The 19,087-nt window shown below is 35.5% G+C and overlaps 2 protein-coding genes and 1 long non-coding RNA gene across 3 annotated transcripts; 2 read left to right on the top strand and 1 right to left on the bottom strand.

The window, feature by feature from the left end:
• Positions 1–1,087: 1,087 nt before the first annotated feature.
• On the top strand, positions 1,088–2,224 carry LOC146725079 (uncharacterized). Its single transcript, XR_014925120.1, has 2 exons — positions 1,088–1,739; positions 1,999–2,224. It is a non-coding gene; the product is annotated as an uncharacterized LOC146725079 (long non-coding RNA).
• A 2,319-nt stretch (positions 2,225–4,543) lies between these two features.
• LOC146725078 (uncharacterized) lies at positions 4,544–5,728 on the bottom strand. Its single transcript, XM_085484723.1, has 2 exons — positions 5,583–5,728; positions 4,544–5,522 (listed from the first exon to the last, which is right to left on the bottom strand). Exons 1-2 carry the CDS (start codon positions 5,726–5,728, stop codon positions 4,544–4,546), a joined length of 1,125 nt encoding a protein of 374 aa, XP_085340849.1.
• Positions 5,729–10,887: 5,159 nt separating this feature from the next.
• On the top strand, positions 10,888–12,341 carry LOC114933666 (uncharacterized). The gene is made up of 2 exons (XM_085484714.1): positions 10,888–10,896; positions 11,554–12,341. The coding sequence occupies exons 1-2, from the start codon at positions 10,888–10,890 to the stop codon at positions 12,289–12,291; spliced, it is 747 nt and encodes a 248-aa protein (XP_085340840.1). The 3' UTR covers positions 12,292–12,341.
• The last annotated feature ends 6,746 nt before the right edge of the window (positions 12,342–19,087 follow it).

Below are 19,087 nucleotides of genomic sequence, written 5' to 3'. Positions count from 1 at the left end.
AAATTCTCTCCCTATTAAGTTCAGTAAAATTCGTGAGTAACTGTCGAGGTAAAGAGTCAAAAAGTCTACGCTCGATATATGCTATTCTTTTATGTAAATATTTCAAGTGAACGTTAATATCCTTTATCTCGAGTCTCAATAATCTAAATTTATAATGTTTAAAATTACATTCCAACCTTCGACACATGTTGCTGCTATATAAACTTATTCCATTTCTTAAATTATCGATGTGTAGTGGTAGAATGTCGTATGTCCTGCATCGTAGTAAAAATATAAGCTGCTGGTTACAATTAACAATCCTCTTCTGTAAGTAATGAGTATATAAAGAGCTTGAAACCGACACAATAATATAGTTAATTGTTTCACATTATATCATGTTACATTTTAAGATCAGAAATTAAGTTTCTATATAGAAAGTTGTGTTTTAGGTAGGTTACATATTAATTTGTGGAAATATTTATTGTTACTTAGTTACTTTTTAATTAATTTTTTAATTTTCTAATAATTGTCATTATTATAATTTGTAGCACTTGATAAGGGCCGAAACCCATGGCCGAAACGTCGTGAATATTAAATAAAGATCATTAAATAGCCAGAGTTGGTTGATTAAATTACTACCATTTTTAATTATCATCTGGTGACTTCAGAGATTTTTACATCCTTAAATTTTAGATAATTAATCTAAAACTTCTTCAACAGACGGCGTTAAATCCGTATACAGATTCATGTGACCGCCAATCCATTTAAGCGGTTCTCTGAAGTTATGCTTTGCAAATATATGTTTTCAAACATTTTAAGGGGATGCTGAAGTGACTTGAGAAGTCGGTTGTTTTTTTCCTTTCTTATCGACAAAATATGAGGTTAAATAAACTATAAATCGATTTATTGGCTATACGGATGTTTTTTACCTAAAATTAGAACGCGTCGCCCTTTGTTAATATTAATACTTTAATTGGTACAGGAGAAAGATTTATTAACCCAGCTAGCCAAGAGTGATAAAATCACGTTTCGTTAAAGCTTTTCGGCAAAGTTTGCTTTAATTTTAACAACAATTTTCTGGCAAACATTTGCCTTGCTTTGTCTTGTCTAAATATTTCGAACAAATTAACGGCAAAACTTTTCGTTATATGATGCTGCAATTAACAGAGAAAAGTTTGTTCGTAAATTTTACTTATAGAAGAGAGCAAATGATGGTATCATGGTGAAATACAAACTTTACGTCAATAATAGCAAATCTTGTGATACACGATATAAAGCAAATTTGTGACAAAAACAGAGCAAATCTTGCCATGCACGGTATAACAAACAATTTACGAAAAAAATAGAGCAAAGTTAACTCTGATACGATAAGACGCAATATTCATGCAAATAACAGAGCAAACCTTGCTGTGCATGGCGTGATAACAAATTTGTGGCAAAAATAGAGCAAAGATTTGTTCTGGCATGATGAGACGCAAAATTTACGCAAATAACAGAGCAAACCTTGCCGTGCATGGCGTAGTCATGTGTCACATACGTTTGCGCGCTTTTAATGCGCGTTACTACGTTTGCGCGAATTTTTGTCCTGTAACCTCCAGCACTGTTCCCGCGTTCTTCTAAATTCAACCACCGTGAGTGCTACCATACGTGCCGCAAGGTTATCACAGAGGTTATAATTCTAGAAGCTTCCCACATTTTTGAGACGAGCTTCCAAGTTCTAAGTGCCGCAAGGTATCGCAGAGGATTAGAAGATTTTTCAGGCAAGTATGAAATCAGTTAAATATTCTGTTTCGCGTAAATCTTTCCACCGGTTGTCTGCGAGACAACGAAGGCGAATTACTTTGGAAATTAAAAATACTTTACATTCAAATGTTTCACAAGATCCTGTTACGCACAAACAGTTGGATAATGCTGCTTCCTTTCACGTTGCTGATTCTTTTCGGACAGACAATAAAGTTTCTTTTACGGACAATATAGTATTAGATATATTCGTACTATTGTATATATTGTATATTTCAGGTGTTGCTGTTATTATTAGTTGAGAACTCCCAAGACGAAATTAATGGTGTTCAACTTGGCTCAGCGTCCAATAACATCGTCAAGAAATAAAAATCGTTTCCGTTATTCAATAATTAGATATATCACCGTTAAGGCCTGAAAAACTCAATCAATCAGATGTCGCAGATGAACTGACAGAACATCTTTTTTTTCGCTATTAGACAATAATGCGTTACTTCACGCGTATTTAGGCGGCGGGAAAATTGATACTATTTATTGCAGAATTATAATGGCTTTAATATAATTAACATATATAGTTAATTTAAAATCTTGATACTACAGTCATTTGTCATGTTTAAATTTTTAATCTCTTTTCAAATATAATAATTATAGACAAATATATATCTACAGACAGTATATTTATATTTATATAGATAATATATTTATATTTGTCTATAATTATTATATTTGAAAAGAGATTAAAAATCTAAACATGTTACAAATAATTCTAAGGCTCAAGATTTTAAATTAACTATGTTGATTATATTAAGGTGCGTACAGACTTGCAACAGAACATTGTAACGTAACGCCGTTGCGTGACATCGACGCAATGTATGGACAGTACCTCGCACCAAACATTTAAGCGTTACGGGGTATTGTCCATGCATTTCGTCGGTGTTACGCGACGGTTTTACGTTACGATGTTCTCTTGTAAGTCTGTACGCACCTTTAAGGTCATTATATAATTCTGCAATAGATGGTGTCAATCTTCCCGCCGTCTAAATACGCGTGAAGCAAAGCACAATTGTCTAAGGCCGATATTACATTCATACTACAAAATGATAGTGGTCGAACGTAACGATTGAATATTAGATAGAAACTTTAGAAATTCTCTATTCGTTAACCAATTGCTACGTTTGACAAACTCGTCGTACGATATATGTAATATCATTATAATAGCGAAAGAAAAGGTAGCTTCGGTCAGTTCCTTTCGTGACGCCGATTGATCGAGTTTTTCAGGATTGAGCAGTGATATATATACTAATTAAATAGCGGTCTATATATACATATAAAACGCTTATGTCTTTATATATATGATTATAAATTATAGATATCCGATTTTTTAAAAATAAAAATTTGAAGATAAATATATGGAAATAAATATAAAACATTTTTGATAATAGAAACTTTAAAAAAATTGCTTAAGTATTATCCCTCTATTTAGAGAGATTAATATATAGTATTAATTAAATTTGATATAATCAAATATATAAGCAAATTTGTAGCAAGAACAGAGCAAAGGTTTTAACAGTGCGGATTGTAATTAATAATAAAATAATGAGTTCATTAGAAGGACTTTAATAGCATTAATTAAATTTTATATAAATAAATAAATATAAAAATAATTAAAATTCTATATATTTTTTATTAATATTAATAATAATAATAAAATATAAAGAAAATTTAATTATTTTTATCTATTTATATAAAATTTAATATACTATTAATTAAAATCTTTTTAATGAGCTCATTAATTCATTAAATTATTATATTAATTACAATCCGCACTGTTACGACAACCTTTGCTTTGTTCTTGCTATAATTTGCTATTAAAGTCATGCACAGCAAGGTTTGCTTTGTTATTTGCGTGAATTTTGCGTCTCATTGTGTCAGAGCAAACTTTGCCCTGTTCTTGCCACAAATTTGCTATCACATCGTGCACGGCAAGGTTTGCTTTGTTATTTGCGTGAATTTTGCGTCTTATAGTGCCAGATCAAACCTTGCCCTATTCTTGCCACAAATTTGCTATCATGACGCGCACGGCAAAGCTTGCTCTGTTATTTACGTGAATTTTGCGTCAGGCTGTTGTGACAAACCTTGCCAGCAAAAGCTCAGCTTAATGCGGACACACCTTGTTGCAATTTTGCTACAAAGGCCTGCTCGAGTTTGCCGCAATCTTTGTGCAAAGTTTGTATCATTTTGCTAGCTGGGAATCTATATAGTCTCATATTTCTTGATTACAGAATAAGAATTCATAATTCTGTAGAAAAGGAAAAGGAAAAGAAAAGGAAAAGGCGCCAAGCGAAGGCGAGAATGCGCCGAGGTCCTGGCTTGGAGAGCCGGACCTTTTCCTCGCCAGGAGATGCAGAGGCGTTGGCCGAGTCCGTCGTCGGGCGATGATCTCTTCTTCTCCAGGAGGAGGAAAATTCTCCTTGTTTGCCGTCGTTGTTGGTCGTCCGATCCTTGTGGGGGAAGTAGGCATCGAGGCACTGGAGATCTCTTCAGTGAAAAATGCGCTAAAACTTTCTCGATATTGTCTCCGCAGGGGGCCGTACTTATATTTCCCGTGGGAGGCTTTTCGCCTACGGAAAAGTATCTCGGCGTGCGGTGCCTAGTGGACGTTCTTGGTACCGAGCGCGCGCGGTGTATGATATATAGCGGCCCGCGTGTATCTCACTCACGGGCGAGGTACTCGGCGTGCGCCGCGCAGCGGCCGCGCGCCAGGCGCCGTAAATATTTCGTGGGATTATACAATCGCCACAGGACCCCCTTCGCTGTATAAAGGTTACGAGAGTTGGAAACGGACTGATGGTCGGGAAACTCGCCCGCTACGTGTCTGTACTTCCGTTGATCGTTCTTGTCGAATCGGCTCTTGTTTTATTTCGTCGTTGTCTTTCTGGAGGATGTATGCGGGTTTTATCCTGTCTGTCGAGACGTGTATATCTTTGCTGTTTCTTCGTAGAGTATATACTTTTTCTCCTCTTTTTATTATTTTGTAGGACCCCTCGTAAGGTAGCTCTACTATAAGTTTGTAGTCGCTCAATCGTTGGAATAGTTTTTTCAGGTGTACTTGGTGTTCCTCTATTGTTTTGGATGCCACTAATATATTGTCGATGCATAACAAAATTCTAGGCCATGCAATACCTCGTTGATAAAGCGTTGGAACGTTTGCGCCGCGTTGCGCAGACCGAACGGCATGTATTTGTATTCGAACATTCCAAATGGGGTCGTGATGACTGTCTTCGGTATGTCTTCGGGGTGGATCGGGATTTGGTTGTATGCCCTCACCAAATCTATCGTTGAGAAGATCTCTTTTTCTTGGAGATTTTGCGTAAAATCTTCTATGTGAGGAATAGGGTATCGATCCGGTACGGTTCGTGCGTTTAGTTTTCGATAATTCCCACATGGGCGCCAAGAATCTCCCTTTTTGGGCGCCATATGTAGGGGTGCGGCCCAGGGACTCTTTGAGTTGAATTATCCCTACCTGCAGTAGAAGGTCAAATTCGGCTTTCGCGGCTTTTAATTTGTCAGGTGCCAGCCGGTGGGGTCGGCATCCTTCGGGCGGTCCCGGTGTCGTTTGTATGTGATGCATCGTCTCGTGCGATTTCTCGTTCCTGACCCTTGTTGGTTTCACTATGCTTGGAAATTCGTTTAGCAGGCTGTGATAGTCCACATTGTCTGTAATTGCTCTGACGTCTTCTCCTTGCGTCGTGCTTCGTGTTTTCTTCGTGAAGAGTCCTGTTTTTCCGTCAATCAGGCGTCCTCTTCGTAGGTCTGATAGCAGGTGAAAATAAGATAAGAAGTCGGCGCCAACTATCGGTTACGTGACTTCTGCTATTATAAATCTCCATAGGAACTTTTTTCTCAGATTGAAATCTGGTTCCAGGGTTATTTGTTCGTACGTGCGGATAGTGGATCCGTTGGCTGCGAACAGTTGGTAAGTGTCTGTCCACAGGGCGCCTTTTACCATTTTGCGCGGGTAGACGCTAACGTCCGATCCAGTATCTATTAGATATTGCATTTTTTTGTTTTCCTATCCGTTACTATCAGTCGGCAGGGTTTAGGGTCCGGGTCGCTGGCCGCCATCAACGACTGCTCTCTTAGTTTTCCTTCTTGTAGGTGCAGGGTTGGCGACATTTCTTGGCCTTTTCCTCGAATCGTTGGTGATAAAAACACTGACTCTCGTCAGTTTCGGTTTGCTTTTGTGACCGACTGGAGGATCGATGTTTGTTGACTCGATTTCTGGATTGGCTTCTCGAACGACTGCGTCGCTCCTGTGCCTGCGCCGTCAGCTTTTCTACCTGTCGCGTCAGAGCTTTTAACTGATCTTCCAGTAAAAAGGACGTTGTCGAGGCCGCTGCGACTGTTGTACGGCCGGCAACTTCTAGTATCCGATCGGCCTGTGCAGCGACATCCTCCAACCTGTCATCATTGCGAGTTGCGAGGATAATCTGCGCTTGCTGTGGTAATCTCCCTAACCAGAGTACGTAGGAGTTGCTCCGGGATATTATTCCCGGCTAGCGTTTGCAGGTGCCCTAAAAACTGTGAAGGTTTCCGGTCGCCGAGTTCTTCGTGTTCCAGCAGCTGGCGAATGCGCTGCTCTTGGATGGCAGTCAGACGCTGAATTAGCGCTCTTTTGACCGTGTCGTACTTCCCTTCCGCTGGGGGTTGTGTTACGATGTCGCGGATTTCACGGGCGTGTCGAGTCTCGATGTGACTTAGGACGTACGAATATTTTGTGGAATCCTGAGTGACTCCTGCGAGAGTGAACTGACTCTCCATCTGTGCGAACCATAATTCCGGCTCTTCCGACCAGAACGGAGGCGCGAGGCGTGCGATCTGCTCGTCCCTCTCCATGATCATGTTGGGGTCACCAGTTTGTAGGATACTTACTACAATTCGCTTTCGTAGGAGAGTAAGGACGTAAGGGTGTCGCAAGGTCCGCTAATGATTCACATGTTTAGATTACATATTATAAAGATTTATTTTATGTACAAGTGGAAGTATGTAAGTTTCTTTGCAAGTAGTCCAAGGGCACGTATTTTCGACGGCCTCCGCGTTTACGCGTCTGCGTGCTCATGTCCTGGGTCCTCTTCTGGCTGGTCTCCTCCGTCTGGGTGGCCAACTTCTGTGTCCATGTGGTAGGCCACTCCTCCGTCTGGGTCTTGACGGACCTGGTCGTCGGTTCTGTCCTTCTTGAGGATGTCAGGCACCTCGGGGTCCTGGGTCGCCTGGGACTTCCGTTGTCTGACGAGAGGCTGATCGTCGACGATGGGTGGAGCTCCAACTTCGGTTCTGATATAGTTGTATCAGGAACCGGAGATTGAAGGGACGCTCTTCGTGGTGCCTCCCGCGGCTTTGGTCTTGCTGGCAAGATTCAGCGACGCTTGTTGTCAGAAGCGGCTTCCTTACGTGGGTGTTTGGCGTCAGGCTTCTTGGGGCGCCAGGTGTCGGATCGAGGCCTGGGTTGCGGCACGTCGTCCAGGAGGAGTAGTTTTCTCCTGGGAGGTGTAGGCCCTATAAGGCCGCGGCGTGTAGCGCCGGGCGTCGGCGAAGTTGCGCCGGAATCGTGGCGTGGAGCGCCAGAGACGTGGCGTGGAGCGCCGGAGACGTGGCGTGAAACGGCAAGTGTCGGCGAGGTTGCGCCGGAGTCTAGGCGGGAAGCGCCGGATCCTTGGCGGGAGTCGCCTTGTATATGGCGGAGAGCGCCTGAAGAATGGCGTGGAGCGCCGGGATTTAGGCGAGGATCGCCGGAGCTTGGGCGGAGGACGCCTGTGTCGTGGCGTGGAACGCCGGAGGAGAGACGTGGAGCGCCAGACGGAGGCAAGGAAACGCCAGGACGATGGTGAGGGTGCGCCAACCTGAGGGCGTGGAGCGCCAGAAGAAGGCAAAACGCCACGAGGCGAAGGTGTGCCCGATGTAGGCGAAAAGGCGCCAAGCAAAGGCGAGAGTGCGCCGAGGTCCTGGCTTGGAGCGCCGGAGCTTTTCCTCGCCAAGAGATGCAGAGGCGTTGGCCGAGTACGTCGTCGGGCGATGATCTCTTCTCCTCCAGGAGGAGGAAAGTTCTCTTTGTTTGCCGTCGTTGTTGGTCGTCCGATCCTTGTGGGGGAAGTAGGCGTCGAGGCACCGGAGATCTCTTCAGCAAAAAATGCGCTAAAACTTTCTCGATATTGTCTCCGCAGGGGTCCGTACTTATATTTCCCGTGGGAGGTTTTTCGCCTACGGAAAAGTATCTCGGCGTGCGGTGCCTAGCGGACGTTCTTGGTACCGAGCGCGCGTGGTGTATATAGCGTAAATTCGTGTAAATGCGGTATGTGTGCGTTAGAATGCGCGTAAGCGCGAATGGACGTATATCGTATATGTAACCTTTTGGTTACGTTGCGCTCATGTGCAACTAAATCGTATGTATCAGTAACTCTTCTGTTACTGCCGGGGCCCCGTAATATTATGATAATCGTCTCCCGTTTTCGAGTAGAGACGTATCAGACGTATCGTATGATTCGACACATGTGTCACGTTATAGCCCGAAGGTCCGTTTATAGCCCGAAAGCACGTGCCCGAAGGCACGTTAGTTACTCTGGTTAGGAATAAAACGTACTAATTCCCACACTGAGTGATCACTGTAATAAATCTTGAATTTATAGAATCTAGAGAAAGATTCGTCAATACAGACACGAGGCTGGGGAATCACTAACTCGTTTGAAGCTCACTGATGCTAAGACTGTCGCCGAATTAGCTGGAGACAGAGGTCCCGCCGCCTTATATCGATCCTCAATCATTGGTCAGGTGCGCCGCTGCTACTGAGCGGTCTCTCACAGGAACGTGTACGGATGTTAGGACCACCGATAACGCGCAAACTTTACCAAATTCAAAACGTATCAACACACCGAAAAATAAAATGCGTTATTTAACAAGACATTTTATTAAGAAAAAAAATAATCGTTTAATTCGGGAAAATAAAATAAACACGTTCCGCGTTTCTTTAACACAAAAATAATAATAATAATAATAATCCGCGGAATAATGTGCAACTTTAGTATTTAAATAATATATTAATCTATTTAAATAATACATACTATATTAATAAATACACAATGATAACTTATTAAATATTACGAGGCCATGTGAAACGAGCAATAAAAAATTATTATAAAACTTAGAAAAATTTTAATTTAAAAAACCAATTACAAACGTTTTGAACTATACTTAGTCTTCTTCAGTGCGCAATAAAACAATAATAATAAATTAAAAAATAAATAACAATTCTAATAAAAAGTCGCAATACAAAGTCAAAATAAATTAGATAATTAAGTCAAAATTAAAAGGCAAAATACATTAACAATAAATTGAAATTATTAAAAATAGTTCAACACGAAAAGTCCCAATTAGAAGCAGAAATCGAATTAAAATAATTCATCCGGCTAATCAATAAATATTTTAAAATTATTATTAAAACCTCGGAGTGGCACTTAAACATTACTTCAAACCAATCACTCATCGTTAATCGGCGAAAGGCTATCAGTCTGGCAATGATCGTGTCCATCCTCTCCAAGTTATTTAATATTTGTTATTATAAACTGAATTTAAAAATTTTATATTATAAAATAGAAATCCACTTATGTATATGTAAAAATTAAAAATTAAAAATTAGTTACTTGTTGCTTACAATTGTTCCGAATAAATTGAGATGACAATGCCTTTAATTGTTGTTGAACTTAGTACTTGACTGATGTCTAGTCATTTAAAAAGTTAAATAAATAGGTGTCAAGTCGCAAAACATAAACATTTTAATAAGTCTAAAAATTCGCTATTTCTTCTAGAATGTCAAAATAAGCGTTGTTGAGCAATTCGGTGTCTGTATTATTATTTATACCATGCTTTTGTTCCGTTACGTGTATCATCTTCGAGATAAGTCTTTTATAATAGTTAGATTCAATATCAAGTATTTTAACGTTATCCGAATCAAAAGCATGTTTTTTATCTACAATATGTTCAGAGACCACTGAATGCTTGGAAGAATCAAATTTAATGTTATTTATATGCTTTTTTAGTCTAGTACGTAATTTTCTTTTGGTTTGCCCAACATACGAAGCTTCACAGTTTTTACAATTAATTTTGTAGACGACATTATTATTATTATTATGCACGTTTTTGTCCTTGTGAACTCTAATAAATTTGTTAATATTATTTAGACAACGGTACCCCACTCTAAAATCTGATTTTTTAATTGTCGATGCCACTGTTTCAGAGATGTTATTAATATAGGGGATGACAAAAAATTTCTTATTTCCCTCTGCAATCTCTTTTGTTCTATTATTGTTAAACTGTAAATAACAACATCATATATGATTGGTATCATAAAAAAACGTTTTCTGGTAGATATCTGAACTTCCTTTCTCAACACCCTATGAGTCAAAAACGAGGTACGATAATGGGGTTGGTGGATCGAGCCTTCTTATTATCAAACCTAGAATTTCACAAAGAAAATTTAGAGTTAGTAATCCAAATATTACTCGAAAATAACTATCCTTTGAAATTGATTTTTGACACAATGAACCAAAGACTAAAACATTTAATAGAAAAACGGAATAGTCTTACAAACAAGAATGACCAAAATTTAAAGGTCTCGTATTTCTGTATCCCATTCTTACCGACACTTACTGAACAATATAGAAACATTATTAAAGATATGAATGTTAAACTCTCTTTTTATAGTCTTAACAAATTGAATAAATATATTAAAGTACATAAAGATCCTATTCCTAAGTGTTCAAATACCAATGTTATATATTAAGGTGCGTTTTCGTTTCCCTACCACAAGCGACCAGAAACAAACACGACCGTTTTCGTTTCTGGTTGTGACGTCATCGATGCAACCTGGTTGGTTGCGGTAGCTGCTACCGCGCTGCCATGGTCCTGAGGATGATAGCGCGGTTGTGGTAGGTTGTTTGGCGCGAAATCAATTGTAGAGTGTTGACACGATCGTATACACGATGTATACAACCGTGAGGTAAATCCATGGTGTAAAAACAAAAATGGACATTACGGGGCTCACTTTAAACGAGCATTTCCTCCTCGTGCGCGCTGATGGTGACGTGCATTCTATTGATGGCCAAATGTTTTTCCATCATGTTTCAAGTAAGTATACTTGCATTGTGAGTTCTGTAGGGGTTATGTTAGTTAATTAAATTTATCTTTCATGAAGCTTACCTACGTCTTTGTGTCATATTTTAATAAATGTTTTGAAATAAAATATTTGCTGAGAGCTAATCCTGCTATATAATAAGCCAATTTTATTTTAGTTGATATTTTAATTTTTACCCGTTTGTTTTTCGGAATGAGCTATATACTAACTACTTGAATTTCTCTATATATTTAATGCATCTTTGTGTTTTACTTCTACTTTTCTTTTTTCAGGTGGATTATTTATTTTTTTTTCCCTAGATGATTCCGTAATCCAACGATTTAAGTCTGCTAATTCCTGTGAACCTTTTACAATAATAGACGATTCCAATACTACAGAGAGCTCTAGTGAAAGCTTTAAAATACGTAATACGAGGGCAGTCCGATAAGTACTTAGCCTCATCGCCCGATGGTGCCAGTATCGCAAGAGAGTTTTACTATTGTGTAGTACATTCTCGTAGACGGCTACTGTCAAAATTTCAGCCGAATCGGACTCGTAGTTTTGTTTTGACCGCGTGTGGAAGCGGGCGTGTCCGCGGATTTTAGAAAAATGGAAAAAGAGCAATATCGGTCGGTGATTCGATTCTTGTTTTTGGAAGGGAAATCGCGTAGCGAAATCAAAGATGTCGAAATGAAGAATCTAAACCATCACTACTGGATATTGCAGCCATACATGACCTAATTGAAATTGTGGGACGTAAGGACATTCAGATGATATTAAACGATAAGAAAACTGTGAAGAAGAAGATTTGGGAAAAAATTGGTGTAGAACTAAAAGAAAAGTATAATTTTGGAACAAGAGATGAAGGATCTGTTTGCTCGCAGAAGTGGCGCAACCTTGAAAGTGCTGTGATGCACTTTTTACAGAATGCTGGTGCTGGCAGTTTTGGTAACGGAAAAGGAAAGAAACCAGCATTTTATGATGAGGTATTTGACATTATTAAAGGGAAACACAAAGCAAAACCAGTACGTTTGCTTGATTCATTGTCTAGAGAGGTATCACCTACACTCATTACCTCTAAAGAGCAACCAGCGACGATTCCGAATGCTCCAAATTCTTCAAAACAAACGAACATAAGGATTTGTAATACTGAGTCTGAAAATGCATCATCAAATGAAAACGATGGAAGCCCATTCATTCATGTAAAGTCATCCACGAAGTCAAAGAAACCTAGGATTGATAACACCTGCATCCTGGATTTTCTGAAAAATGAGGCTGAGGAACGCCGTAAGCAAAATGAAAGTTTAATGAAACTAATGCAAGATTCAAATGATACTAAGAAAGCTTTTCTCAATATCATTACCAATATGTTGAGCCACAACACAAGCTCAAATAAAACTACTAATTAAAAAACATTGTAATTTACAAATAGGTAGCTAACATTGATTAACACAAGCATTAAATGTGATATGTTCCATATGTGATAAATAATAGTTACCTCTTTATTATCTTTTTATGAGAATATCCCAAGTAGCAAAAAAATATTTGAAATATGTTTGAAACAACTTTTAAAGTCTTTGAAAATGAATTTCGAACACATTTCAAATATACTTTTATTACTTTGGATGTCTCTCTATATATGATTTATATCAATACAGAGGATTACTTAGTACTTATATTAATATTTTATTTAAACTACCTCAAATTTCATGTACTTATACTAAAGTGTTACATTATTTTATTTTAAGTTAGATTATTATAGTTTTATTTTACTTAAGTTAGAATTATATTTATACTACTTACTGTAAGTTAAGAAGTATTACAGAAAGATTCTAGTTTTATGTACTTACCTGTCATTGCCAAAGTGTCTTAGTCATTTCGTAGTATGTAAGGAACTGCAAAAAGCCCAGATTTGTGTAATATGTATCTTTTGGTGCCAATGTATATCTATTAGTTTTGTTCTAAATTAATATTTATTTTATTCTTCAATAATTGTGCTTATTTAAAATGTTTTTATTGTGTTGTGTTTTGCACTCAGTATTTCCATCTGAGTAAAATTTTATTTTGAGTATCTTCTTTGTTATAAAATATGTATAAGACAATAGGGAATATAAGAATATAAGACAATGTTATTCTTTTTTTTTACATACTTTCTATATTCATTATTTAATGTAGTTTTGCCAAACATTTAAATTTGCAAATATGTACTCTATGAGATGGAAATGAGAAATAAAGACAATATAATAGTTAGACAATATAATAGTTTATTCCAGATATTCCTATAATATTTTTCATTTATCACAGTAAGACTTACAAATAAAGTTTTCAGAACAAATGTACAATTCTATTGCGTTTCTCTGCGCCTTGTATTTTGCTGACTTCGTCTATATAATTGTTGGAAACATGTTGGTTAGGCATGCGTCTTTTATCTTGAATCATTTTCTTAATCACTTCATCATTGTGTAGATAACAAAAATTGTGCAAAACACAGATGGCTAGTACAATGTCACTGACTTTGGCAATTTCTGTATTGACTTTCATCAAACGCTTCCATCTGCCCTTCATAAGACCAAATGTGTGCTCTATTACAATGCGGGTTGAACTATGATGATAGTTGTATGTTCTTTGTCTTGGAGTAAGATTCCCAAAATCCCTATTCAAGGAAAGAGCATTAGGATGCTATTCACATGGTAAAATATAACAACACATATTTGAATGCAAAAACGTTCAACTTACTTGAAAGGTGCCATGCACCACATCCTGTTAGGGTAGGCCTTATCACCTATCAAATGATAATTGCTATTAAAAAACATGGATTCCATTTCATCTCGCATTATCGTTCGGTAAACGCTAGAGTACTTCATAACGTGGGCATCATTACGAGAACCAGATGTTCCAATCGATACATTTGTAAATATTTTTGTTGCAGTACAAATTCCTATAAAATGAAAAGCTGATATTACTATAAGAGAGATTATGATTTTAATGGCAAAAATACACTTTTCATAAAATCCCACCTTGAAGTGTGATAGAGTAGTTGCATGTACGATATGTAACTAGAATGCTGGTTTGTTGGAGGTACACCTTTAATGTGGCAACCATCGATAGCTCCTATGACACCTGAAAAAATGGCAAGAGACAATAAGGCATGACAAAGCTTCTGCATGAGGAACATTGTCTTTAGAAAAAAATTTCAAAGTAAAATAGCCAAGCCATACAGAGTGCTCATCAGGAAATCCTACACGATCCTTAAATTGCCTGCTCAGTATCACACACTCGCTCTCTTTGGGCCAAACAATAAATGTATCTCTAAGATCACACGGTATATAAATGATAGTTTTGGCCTCCTTAAAGACTGTGCTTTGAGCCACAGCAAATCGATCACCTATATCAGACAAAGGCATATGCTTCCCCAGATAACACAATGTCATCAGGACAGCTTTCTCAATTGTTACCAAAGGTGCATCACCTCTCTAGCACTTGACAGGGTAGTAAGGTCGAACTGTGTCTATAAGAGCCCAATATGTGCTCTTCATCATCCTGTCAAGAAAGACAAATTTAGATAGAATTCACTTAATCTAACAAGTCAATGAATGTCAAAAATAACATCGACAGCATGATGAATAAGAAATGTGGCAGTAACAAAGCTGATTTGTGCTTATTATACCTAAACTGTTTATGAAAATCTTGAACAATGTAATGGGTCACCCACTTTGTTAGCAATTATTCCTATTTTGAAATGATTTATTCTATCCTTTAGAAAGAAAAGGGCAATTCTGCTTGTGGGTTGTAACTGACACATATTAATAATAGGTGATAATTCATCATCAATCATCATTTCCATCATACTTAATATCATATATAACCTCTCAGGATCCATTGTGTATAGCAACCACGCTAACACGTTTGCGCACTGCCTGCTCGAGACGTTTTTAATCTTGGTTACTATTAGTGACGTCATGTCTTCAAACACGAACCAACCGCTTGTAGCCTGGTAGCAGCAACGAAAACGCACCTTAAGATAGACTGTAAAGATAGTAATGCATCGTATGTTGGTCAGACTAGTAGGAAATTATCTATTAGAATATCTGAACATCGATCTAATATACACAGAAATGTAAAAAAATCGGTAATCACTGACCATAGATTAGAACATAATCATGAATTTTGTTGGGGCGATGTAAAAATACTTGATAAAGAAGCACAATATAATAAAAGATTAATTTCAGAGATGATATTTATAAAAAGGCAAAATAACAATCTCAATTTAAAAACAGATATTGATGGCTTGCCAGTAATTTATGACGACATTATACATAGACTACCAAAGATTTGAAAGTTAAAAAACATAAACAACTAACTATTTTCTCAGTTGTGCGGTCGTCTCTCTGAGAGTTAAAAATCATACGTTATTGTTACCTCGAGCTATCAACATCTAAGCCTCCACGTCACAATATAACATCTTACTCGATTTAACTATAAGTCCATTTTTATTAATTTACTTATCTTTCAATGTTAATTTTTCGTATATAATGATTTTATAGACATATTAACAATTGCTGTTATCGAGATTCGCAACCGACTTCCTAACCGAACAATTAGCGAGAGATCTGTGTCGCGACAATTACATTAAATGATGATTCGAGGAATAGAATATATAAAAATGCTCATGCTTTTAAAAAATGCGTTAATTTAATTAAAAAAAAAAAAAAAAATATCTTGCCATAGTTTTATGCGAATAACTCTGTTTCTGTATAGTTTTAGTATATTGACAGTTATGAATAATTTATTGTTAATTTCTATTAATCTTTAATTTTAAATGATGCGCTGAAAAAGGTTGAAAAACTTTTTTGTCTAATATTTTATGGTAAAAATTTTTTTCCACAAATAAATATTAATAACAGAACTTAATTAGCTCTTATTGCCTTTTATATATATATATATTAATTTTTAAAGAGCTGTTATAAATTATATCATTATATTAAATTTTGTATAAGTATATATGAAATACATTGTACATTATAAAATTTTACACCAAAGATATAAGATTCATATACATATATGTAAACATATTTATGGTTTATATTGATTACAAACATGATGATTGTGAAACAAATGTTTTGTACAAAGAGATTTTTCTTGTTGATTTTCCTTGATTGGCTCTACTTTTTTTACTTGAAACATATTTACTCATTCTTAATTTACATATATGTAAATTATTTATGCTACAGAATTGTTTCATAATATTTAAATATATAAAAAATAAAAGTTTTAATTTATAAATTTTAATTACTTTTTATAAATTTTTATGTTTATAAATATATAAATTATTATAGATTTAATTATTAAATATTTATATAATTATTAATTATTAAATACAATATACATACATAAATTGTAATATATAAATTTTTTATCAATAATTCATTTTCGACTTTCTGTGAGATTACGAGGGAAGACGGTCATCACGAGTAGCGAGCGTTTGGCTAGATACGAATGGAGCGCGTATAATGATATTTTTAACTTTTTTTCTGAAAATTGTGTTGTCGGAATACAACTTTATTATATATGGTTAGATTTGATATTAAATAGACTTTCAGAATTGTTATAAAAAATTTTTTTCAAAATTATAGGTGGGGAGGGGAGAATTCAAAAAAATTAAAAATTTTTGATTGCACTACTTTGAAGACCATTAAAAACCATATAACTTTTATTGGTAACATTTTTTAATATCTCTAACCGTTTCGACGGTATTATCTCAAAAATAAAAAAACTGATTTTTTTCAAGGGGGTGATTTACCCCCTAAATGTCGAGATACGTAGCTAAAAAAATACAAATCTAATATTTTTCAATGCTCTAAAACATATTCCAAATTCATTAAAATTGGTGAGGGTCAGTTTCGACCGTTCCCTCATATAAGATATATTCGAATTGAAGTATCTATATCTGTATCTAGATACAAAACATGGTATCTAAATTGCTTTTTTCAGATACATTTGCACATATTTTTTTGAATATCCCAATTCTTTAAATTTTTAAAAGATTAAAACTGCAAATTATCAACATATCGTCATCAACACCGGTTGAGCGATTATTAAACATTGGTCAAATTTTAGTATCATGGCGAAATTGTTTGAGTGATAATATCTTTGAAGCATTTTTCACGTGTTAAGATTAACGAATAAAGTCGTAATTAATATAAACAAAAATATCAATAAAGATAAAAGAATTATTTAATACATTTTGTGCATATTACCATTATTATGATAAAATATAATTTAAAAAGTATCTTATATCTAGGTGAGACCGGGGCGAAATCGTCACCTTTTTCGATGCGGGTTTTTAATAACAAAATAAATAATTTTAATTAAATGTAGTGTACCGTTGTAAAGTATGAATCCTTGACTATAATGCTTTTGGGTATTTTTAGTCTGCATCACTTTGTTCAATCGGTAGAGGTAAATATATCGGTAGTATAGTGATTGGCCAAAATTCTACAATGATTGGCCACATTAAAAAAAATAAAGATTATAAGAAAATACTATTAAAATGTTTTCAATTATAAATAAAAAATATTTAATACATTTTTCTGCTTCAAATACAATTAATATTTAATTATTTTCTATATATTGCAATTTATATAAATAATGATTAAAATGATTTTGGTAACATACTTGAAAATTGTCGCTATTCAATCAAAAAACCGTAAGAGTAGAACCAACAATTTGCAAATTTTTTAATGTTTTTATGACATATAATTTTTGTTTTCGTGATATACATACATTAATAAAGTTTAAATTTTGTAAAAAAAATTCATATCGGTGAAAATAACCTAGATATTTTAAAAATTATACTATACTAACGAGTAACAAATGATTGACGTTTTACAACAGTAATTGGCCACTCGGCCAATTATTGTTTTGTGGTTATGGAAACTATGACAGTTATTGGCCCCTTATAAAGAGTGACAGATAAGACAGTAAGTTATATTTGTTATTACTAAAAAGATATATTTTTTAGCTGTAAATAAAATATTTAATAAAGGTAAGAATCTTCTCTCGACCGTACTGGCAAATATTATTTATTCAATCACAACGTTTCGACCCTTCTTCGAGTCCTTATCAAGTGACCTGGATATATAGACAGAGATTAATACAATAAAAAACAAAATTACTTTACTAACAATATTACAAAATGATAAAAAGAAGCGAAACATACTTGTAAAAATAAAAATAAAATTATAATTTTAAGATGTCAAGAACGAACATAGTGTCGGTTTGACAACACGTCAAGACTCTTAGAGGAGCTATTGGAGACTAAACGACCTTTATTATTTTGTCGTAAATATTACTTAGATTGTCGGTATCTTTTTGTAAATTAATAGCGTTTTATTATTTTTCTTAATAAAAAACATTTCAGCAATTTCTCTTTTTCTTACGTTTTCATTATGCAAAATACCAGGCAAAGTCCAGTCAAAATCGTGATCGAATTCAATTTTATGTTTGCTGATAACTGATAAATTACTCGAATGCATTTTGATATTGCTGAAATGTTCCTTTACACGTGTACATAGATGTCTCTTTGTTTGTCCGATGTATGACACGTTGCAATCCTTACAATTAATTTTGTAAACTACTTCAGTTTTTTTATCTGTAGGCAGTCTATCCTTGCCGAGTGTAATTAAATGATTCGTTTTATAGGAACATTATGAACAACATTAAATCCGATATTTTTAAAAATTCGATCGATATCGCCTAAGCTATTAATATAAGGTAGTGAAATGAAAGGAGAATTATCAACAATATTTCGCTCATCACTCGATTCATTCATGTTTCTGTGTTTTAAAAAATTAATCCTTTTATTAACCCAACGATCCATTACATGTTTAGGAAAGCAGTTATTAAATAAAATCTGTTTCACGATATTAATATTCTCGTCGTGAAACTGGTCATTAGATAACAGAATCGCGTGATCTACAAGATTAAAAATTGTGTTCATTTTATATTTAAAAGATTGGAAAAGAAATTCATATATCTGTTCGAACACGTTTCCTTCCTGTATCAATTTGTTACAAGCTTTCCATTTGACCGAGAGATCGTTGTATTCAAAAAATTAATACAGCCGTCTGATTCCGTCTTATATGTAAAGGTTAAACGGTGGTGATAATTATTAGAGGTATTAATTATTTCGTGGATTTTGGTTTT

Source organism: Nylanderia fulva, unplaced genomic scaffold (assembly GCF_048542155.1).
Source record: "Nylanderia fulva isolate GAGA-0341 unplaced genomic scaffold, ASM4854215v1 Scaffold105, whole genome shotgun sequence".
Taxonomy (NCBI): Eukaryota; Metazoa; Arthropoda; class Insecta; order Hymenoptera; family Formicidae; genus Nylanderia; species Nylanderia fulva.
This window is presented reverse-complemented; position numbering and strand designations above follow the sequence as displayed.